This window comes from Anopheles bellator, chromosome 1 (genome assembly GCF_943735745.2).
Source record: "Anopheles bellator chromosome 1, idAnoBellAS_SP24_06.2, whole genome shotgun sequence".
NCBI lineage: Eukaryota > Metazoa > Arthropoda > Insecta > Diptera > Culicidae > Anopheles > Anopheles bellator.
The window spans coordinates 14,747,794-14,756,662 of NC_071285.1; the positions used below are offsets into that span (position 1 = coordinate 14,747,794).

General features: G+C 45.6%; 1 protein-coding gene across 3 annotated transcripts in view; it reads left to right on the forward strand.

The window, feature by feature from the left end:
- Nucleotides 1-7,148, forward strand: part of LOC131205545 (solute carrier family 12 member 4) — a 91,578-nt gene extending 84,430 nt beyond the window's left edge. For 2 of the 3 annotated variants that reach the window (XM_058197684.1, XM_058197683.1), the window contains exons 16-23: nt 556-745; nt 840-1,055; nt 2,758-2,865; nt 3,507-3,566; nt 4,815-4,946; nt 5,020-5,186; nt 5,258-5,397; nt 5,518-7,148. In XM_058197684.1, the coding sequence (XP_058053667.1) occupies nt 556-745; nt 840-1,055; nt 2,758-2,865; nt 3,507-3,566; nt 4,815-4,946; nt 5,020-5,186; nt 5,258-5,397; nt 5,518-5,609 (1,105 nt within the window). In that variant the 3' untranslated portion in view covers nt 5,610-7,148. The remainder of the gene's footprint in view (nt 1-555; nt 746-839; nt 1,056-2,757; nt 2,866-3,506; nt 3,567-4,814; nt 4,947-5,019; nt 5,187-5,257; nt 5,398-5,517) is intronic. The other variant, XM_058197685.1, reaches the window with a different exon arrangement.
- Nucleotides 7,149-8,869: the final 1,721 nt, after the last annotated feature.

Consider the following 8,869-nt stretch of genomic DNA (forward strand, 5'->3'; position numbering starts at 1 on the left):
CACAATGTTGTGCTTCTTTTATTGAATGCGTTGGAAATTAATTACATTGAAAGCGTATCCGTTGGCCGAATCTAAGCGGACAGCAACGGTTACCCAATTACGAAGAAGCTTGCGAAAGTGAAGCCTTGTCACTATCCAAGCTGCTACCGGGAAAAATCCCCTTTCCCAGAACTGCGGAACGCCTTCGGATGCCATCTGATTCCCAGCGCCACTACCGGGCTTGTCAAAAAGGGATCTCATCATTTTCGCACACTCTCACAATGGACCCCCATAAGCTCTATGTAATCCTGCGCTGCACTGTTGGCCAATGTCCACCCGGTCCGTGATGCAATCACTTCTGGGCGCCTCCGGTAGCATTGACCGGACTCCAGATGGGAACGGCCAGATAGGAAACCAGCTTATTTCTTGGGAGATAAACCAAGGGAAAATTAGTTTTCTTTTCCTGCTCTTCATCTTGTTTGAGCTCCTTACCTGTCCCGTCCGTGAATGTGAACGGGAACAAAATGAGTTAGAATTATCGTATGAAAAATAAAGCTACCTTTCGCTTCTACCCAGCGTACAAACCATCGGTCTCGGAGGCATGAAACCGAACACGGTCATCATCGGCTGGCCGTACGGGTGGCGCCAAAGTGAGGACGATCGCACCTGGCACGTGTTCCTGCAGACGGTTCGCCACGTTAGTGCGGCCCGCATGGCGCTGCTCGTGCCGAAAGGCATCAACTTCTTCCCGGCCATTGGCGATAAGGTACGTGTTAATTCGTTGCGCGGTACATAGGTTGTGCCACGCCCTCCGTGACGACCCCAAAAAACGGCTCCTAATGCCTGCTCGCCGGTTGCAGATCGCTGGAAACATTGACATCTGGTGGATTGTGCACGACGGTGGCCTGCTTATGCTGCTGCCGTTCCTGCTGAAGCAGCACCGCTCGTGGAAGAACTGCAAGATGCGCATCTTCACCGTCGCCCAGATGGAGGACAACTCCATCCAGATTAAGAAGGATCTCAAGATGTTCCTGTACCATCTGCGTATCGAGGCCGAGGTGGAGGTGGTCGAGATGGTAAGTTGGTTTGTGGGCTTGGGCGTAATCTTTTCGAAATCACGCGTCCTGTGCAGTGCACTCGGCGCGTCATCCGCCGATTAAGTTGTAGTGTTGTTCCCCGGAACCAAGGAAAATCCGACTCAAAAGTGCGGCACAGTTCAAATATTGGCTCTCGGCTCAGAGTGATGCTGAATGGCTACAGGACGACGAGCACACCAAACTTTGGGTGAAGTTTGCCCTGAGTGCGCCCGATGTTTGTGCCAGGACTGAGCTCACGCGGAAGCGGTGCCACTAGTTCCCCAGCCATCGATTCGGGCTGCCACGGAGCCATGTCATTCAAACAGTCAAACAAAAACGTAAACCCCTCGTCAAACAATCCGATAACCTGGCACACCCCCCTTCCGACATGCCCTCTCTGTGAGGCGAACCCGAACGGCTTCATTATAAAATGGCGCTTAAAACGGTTTATGTCTCTATTTTATAACACTGCGCTCAACCTCCCCGGGAGCACCGGGGCGGCCCTCGTTTCGGCTAACGAGCAGTACATACGCGATACGGGGCGGGCAAGGCCAGGCACCTCTTCTGACCCCTTTTAGGCGACGCCTTCACTCGCAACGCCAGCGCATAACCATCTTCCGGGATGCGAGAACGGGGATGCTTACGCTCTGCGACCTGCTAGCGCGCACCGGCCTTCCCCGGGCACCGTTGTTTCGTTTGTTTTGTTGTGAAAGACGCGCTGTTCCCCACCGCCGGTGCCCCCCTTGTGCTCCCCCGCTTAGCCGCAAGGGTTGAGCAAGGTTATCGTTCAGCTTCCGGTTGCTAATACCGGACCGGGGGGGACCCGAAGCTATGGCTATGGTCCGCCCAGCCGGTGCTTCACTATTCGCTCCCTGTGGTTTCCCCGCCCCGCCATTCTATTGTTTTTTGCCTTTCTGTAGCCCGGGTCCGGGTCGTCTTTTTCGCTTCCTGCAACGCTCTTTCAAAATTGTTTCGCAATTTCCACGTCGATATGTGTGGAGCCACTGGAACTCGCGCCCGAGTTCCGTGGCATTGAAGCACAAACGCGAAGCGTTGTGTAAAGAATAATTTATTTGACCCACCATTCGCTATTTACAGACGTGCGCATGTGTCGTCAATCCATTGGCACCTGCCGGAAAAGTTCGTTTTAAAGTTCGTCCACCGTCGTTAATGTACCAAATCGATTCGAAACTAAACAGTTCAACAGTCAAATCATGTCGTTAGCCGTGATTTAGGCTTTGAATGTTGAGCACCATTTAGCCTGTCTCACCGATGGCCATCGAATCAACCGACAGTCGCACCGATCCGCGCTTAATCAAAATCTCAATCGGACAGAGACCGGCACGTAACGTTAGTGGCAATGCTGGACGTGCTCGTTGGGGAAAGAAACTTCATCATCTCCCACTTGCACACGGCGGCACGAATCTCGCCAACAACGTTTTGGTAATCTACTTGACACATTGTAAATTTCGCGCCCCAGGAATCGCTTTGCGCATCACCCTATCCTCGGTCGTGTATTGCCTAACGTGCCCAACGACCGAACCGTACAATGGCATGAAATATGTTTTTATTTCGCCGACGCGACGGTTACGAACATTGTAGCATATTTACATTCATCCAGCATCGTCCCGGCCCCAGACACCGTGCACGATTAAACTGATTTCACTGAGCTCTCAAACCTGCTTTCTCAATCGATTCACAGATGGATAGCGATATCTCGGCGTACACCTACGAGCGGACGCTCATGATGGAGCAGCGGAATCAGATGTTGCGAAAACTTCGATTGAACAAGCGGGAAAAGGAGAACGTGGTAAGTAGCGTCGGAGGGTAGTGGTCAGGGTCGTGGCGGGGAATGCCGTAATGGTGATGGTTTCCACGAACACACGATGGTGATGGAACGCCAACCGAGCTGGTAGCTGGACGTGATCCAGCTCGGGGTTGAATTGATAACACGGGACGTTCGGCGCATTTGGTTGCTTCTGTGCTTCGAACTGTTCGCAAATACGTGGCGCAATACGTGGGGATGGTTTTTGAAATTGATAAATAATTTAGTTTTCCGCCGGAGAAAATTGCGTTTTGCCGTCCACACGGATCAACCGAATTGGCCGATGGAGGCGCCTGGTTGTTTGTACATTTATCTAGAGACGATGCAGCAAAATGCTACATCCCTTTCTGCACAAAAACGGGTTGTTTCGTCAGCCGCCAAATGGTGGCTTTTGTGATGCAACCAAGACTTAACCAACATTTTCTTTCTTCTTTCTCCCATCACCCAACTGTCCCGTAAACAAAATGTCCCGAACCACAATGGATCGTTTTAAAATAAAACATAAAACCGCCGTCCAAAAACAATATAAAAATTCCTTTTGATCCATGCACCAAACATAACCGAAAAAAAAATGTTTAAAACAAAACCCTTGAACCCCAATAATAAAACACACACAAACACACAAGGTGGAAAATATGGTGGAATTCACTCAGGCCACAGCCAATGGAGAGGATCGAACACCGCTGGTAATGACCCGCTCTGCGCTGGTGGAAAACATAAACGAAGTTTGCTCGTTTTTTCGTTTCGTTCTGTGCCCGATCATTGCAGTGCAATTGTTTGATCTTGTGCCACTGACTAGAACCGTTTTTTTTGTTTAATGCTGGTTTTACCTTTTTCACCCACCTGTTTTGCTACCTTTTCCACCCCCTCTAAGCCTCGTTCTGTGTACACTTTTGAGCGCTTAACTTTTGCTGTGATCCTCTTTGATGTTTTTTTTTGCTCTCCTAGAATCCAGTTTTTAATCATCGTTGTTCAATGTTTTCCATCAAATATAGCTCACTGTCCCTAAACTAAAGCAAAGCTGTCTTTTGGATTTTGCTTCATCCCTTCATGTGGTTGAATCGTTTCATTTAAAGCTAGACCAGCTTGCAACAACATTGGCCATTCATGTTTCTATGAATTCAAAAAATGCTTGCGGCCACTGCTTTTAATTATGTGTCATTTTAGTGAGCATTCGCAATATAAATTATCTGAATAGATATTTACTTTATCTTGATGTAATCATCTTATCATCTTACCATACTATCACCGAGCGTCAAATTTATCGCTGTCGTGGAAAATGTTTTTATTTTCAAGGAATGGTATATGTTACAATTGGATACGTTTCATCAACTATCACCTTTCATGTTCATTATCATTATCCGAAAATATTCGACACCTTTTTGCACCGGTTCGGATACTGCTCTATCACGATTTTTTTACACTAGAAACCCATCGAATCGTCCGCCATTAGATTCATTGTACAGATCATTCGATGTTTCGATCCCCCATCGACATCCGGCACGCACATTCACTTGCCATCACGCTACGACAACATTCATTGTTTCGCATTGTCACGCATCTCACATAAAGGCTCAAATTCATAGCTCCACCTTGTAGTGTGCAGCTCAGCTCGTGTGATTTGTGTTGCTTTTTGCTACCTGCTGATGTGCTGTGTGCGTGCGTGTCGGTTTTTCTTGTCCTTAGCTCGCCCGTACCGCTTGTAGCTGTAAGCGGTCGGTCCACCGGTCATTTTGTTAGCGCCGGAAGGGTTGGTAAAAAGTGACACATCAGCCGTTGCTGAAACATCTCCTTTTTCCGTTTAACCCGGAGGGATCGCTCACAAAATGGTCGGCCAAAACGATGTCAGCTGTTCGTTTTTGTTTCTAATTCCTTGATGTTTTTTCTCGATTCTTCAAACGCTGTGGACAACTATGTGCGGCCATTTACGACAGGTGCAAGCAATTGTGGATCATCACCATCACAACGACAACAATGCCAAGCCTGCGTCCAAGGTTCGGTTCGCAGATCCGACGGAGAACAAGGAAAACGGAAGCGAGGAAGTTGATCGTGACGAAAAGAATGAGGTAATGCGGCGGCCATTTATTGCATTTCGTTTCGCTAACTAAATTTCTCAACCCAACCGTACCGTCTCCGTAGACTGAATCGGAGAAGGACAAGGACACCAAAGAAGCCACCGAAGCCGACAAAGAAGCGGACAACACCGATAAGCTAGCCAACAACGTTTCCCCATCGCCGGGCAAGGATAAGAAGGCTGGCGGCGACGCATCGAAAGGGCCGGACGATGTTAAGTCTGCCTTTAAGCCGTAAGTGTTAGGGTGGACCGTTAAGCAACGGTTGCGTACCGCACTAACGAGGCTCCCTTTGATTCCCCCAGCGACGAGGCTAACGTCAGGCGGATGCACACGGCTGTGAAGTTGAACGAGGTGATCGTCAACAAATCGCACGATGCTCAATTGGTCATACTCAACTTGCCTGGCCCACCGAAGGAAACGTACCTGGAGCGGGAGAGTAATTGTATCCTTTGCATAAACACATACGAAACATATCTTGGATTTTTTTAGTAGATTCTTTTATGTATTAGCCAACGCCTGATCCCATGAGCTTTCCTTAACCAAACGTTCTTCACCACACCAGATATGGAATTCTTGGAAGTGCTAACGGAAGGTCTCGAACGAGTGCTGATGGTGCGAGGAGGCGGCCGAGAAGTCATCACAATCTACTCTTAAGCGAAACACCCAAACCCACGTTCATTGTCGTTCGAATCGTGCACGCATCAAAGACAAGGTACCATCCACTTCCTTCATCAGCCTCTTCGACTTCGAGCATTGCCCACGAGACAGCAGCCCCATCTACGCTTACGAACGATATTACCAAGTCGTGGCTATCGTCCCGCCACACGCCGATATCCTACTTTGAGAGACTGTCATTCTCGTCCGATCGAGAAATGGCAGTCAAATCGTAATGCGTCGAAGAGTGCATCAACATCGTTTGCCATCGGGTCGCAACATTCGCTGGTGATCACTATACTACAATCACTCAATTAAACAGACACACATTTGCGGCTGAAAAACATCTGTTTAAATATTGCGTTCATGGAATGAACCACCGTTTCGCCAACAGAGTAGCGTACGGAGCAAAGGACCCAGTTCGTTTGCCATTCATAATGTCCATTGGCGCTGTAATCTGGAAAATTGGCAGGCCAAACGAACTCAACGCATAGTCCTAACATATGGTAGGTCGGTGGGACCTGCGGTTAATGTTGGTTCCCACTTTTCACCTGATGTTGACGACGCTTCACTTGCTGTAACTGTGTCTATAAAGTACAAAATTGACGCCCCACAAGAAAAACAGGAAAAAATTGGAAAATGGAAACCGGAAAACATTTCGAAATCCTCTTCATGTTGGGATGCATCTGTCGAAGCAACCTTTCGAATCGGAGCTCGATACCCCGTCTGATTTTCCTGATGTGGATGTAGCCCTCGCAAAAGGTTTAAGTTCGGTGTGATAAAACTGTTGCACCGAGCATCGGCTTTACGTTTCCAGTTGCAGAAAAATGCAGGACAGCTCTACCGACATACTACTGAACGCGAGACTCGAAACAAGTTTCAACCACACACCAGATGTTGACGAGGGCATAGTTGAGGCAGCAAACCGCAGCGGCCAAAGCATGCGCGTTTAAATGTAATGCACCCGAAATCAGGGCGGCGAATGGAAGGTTTTCGCTTTTCTGTGTCTGTATAAGAAAACGTTACAGTAATACTAGAACTCTTATGTGCCTATAGTCTGTTAACTCGAACTAAAAGCAAACGCGAAGCAACCAACAAAATAACGATCAAACATAAAAAACCAAAACTATTCCCACAACCGATACCAAACAAACGGACTAGCGAACTAAAACAACCAAACAGTCAAAGAGGGAAAAAGAAGATAAGGCGACTAGCGGAAAATTAGAGTCAGAACCTTCGCTTCCGTTATCGAACGGTTCCTGCTTCACCAGTCCGTCAGACAGACCGATTTATGTGTTAGTTTTATGTTCCTTTGCGTTTGAATTATTGAAACTAAGTTAGATGTTATTTTTTATTTTGTTGTTAGCAAATGAGTTATATAGTATTCCAGTGCACCAGTGCATTGGGCGTTGATTATTGATTGGAATCGATTATTTATCTGTTCATTTCCTTTTTTTCATTTTGTATTCGGTGTTTTTGTACGCCAAGGTTGAAAGAAATGGTCACCAAATCAGCAGCAGCAAAACGGTGACGATCATCTCGCAGGCTGCCGTGGTATGGTAAAGGTAAGAAACTTTGTTTGAACGCTTCAATTTCATGCTTTCATACTTTTGCATACCAATTAATGATATTTGTTTGTGTTTCATTGCCATTTGATTTGATTATATTCTTTTCATGTATTCAGTTATGGACAAACAATCGTTACAGCATGCTTCTAGAAGCGTGAACTAAGCGGTGAGTGAATATTTAGAAATTCCTCGGCCTACTAACAAACCCACGTATGACCACATTTAATACGAAATAATATTGACCAGCAAAACGAAACAAACTTTCCAAAATATCTAATTCTCGCGGACGGCATGCATTGATGATGAGATGCAGTCTCTTTCATAGACTCATCATAAATCATCAGAATCCAGCATTTGAAGCAAAAATAAAAGAAGCACTGATTGAAAACGAACAAATTATACGGTGACCGGTGACCAGTGGCCAGGATGTCGAAAATGATTACGACGGGCTGACGAACGGCACAACACGGAAGCTAATGGAACAAAACAAAGGAAACAACAAAAACGGAAAGATATTAACATATTTAAGACTGTGTTTTTATTTAACATTCTCGCTTTGTTACGACACATGATGAAAGTTTATGGAGGAAATGAACACTACAACAAAGGAAAGCCAAATCCTCTATATTCATAACCCGAGAGGTTGGCTAGCAATTACAGTTTAACATTTACCACGTTTGCAAACATAATTATAATAATTAATTACGATAGAAATGACGCTGATATTAACATTATAGTATAACAATATTGACAAGCGACCGGTCGTCGTGGACAAAATTCAGGTTGGCATTCTGGTAGCGCTCTCCGAAACCGAATCTGAACAGTTCTAAACACAAGAAGAAAAGGAAAAACCAAAACAACAATAATATACAAAACTCATCTTCTTAATATTAATATATACATATATACACATGCGTACAGTTTAGGGATACACTTACCAGTAAGATATGAAAGGAACTTTAGATTAACAGATTACTTTAGGAACAGACAAACGAATCATAGACAAATCTTGGCCGTACGAAGTGCACGAAGCCAAACCGTTTCATAACAAACTGTTGCGTTTCATTTCTTCCACAATGGCTTCTTATGAAAACCTTTACCTTTACCTTTACCTATCTTTGTTGTTTTCTTGTTTATTGCAATCTTTGATGTTTCATTTGATTACACTTTCTCAATGTCTTGTTTTCGATTGGTTCGCGGTACAATCAGACAGAATAGCGAAACGATTAATTGTAGTTTGTTGTTTTTTATTCCAAGCTGGGAGAATAAATAGCGGTTTAGAAAAGATGCACTGCTCCGTAAGATCCAGCAAAGTCTTGGCGTACGTAGTAGCTTCCAGGTGCAATGAGATCAACCAACAAAGTTTAAAAAATAGTTAGCTTACGGTGGGCAGCAGCATAAGAAAATTCGTGAAAATATCCTACCGTAGCGTGTACTGTAGATTATAAAACCGTGAAATTGATTACTTCTAAACTAAATTTAATAAAAAAAAACTCTTTCCGAACCGGTTCCGATTGTAACGATCGGAGTCACGGTGGTAGGAAACAAGGACACACTCATGAAATTAACATAATTTTATTGAATAGGTTCATTTTCGATGGGCAATCGAATGAAGAAAGAGCGCGTGTGCGAGAGAGAGGGAGGCTAGCAGGATGTCGTGCGATAATCAAAAACTGAAGCCGGAAGAGGAAC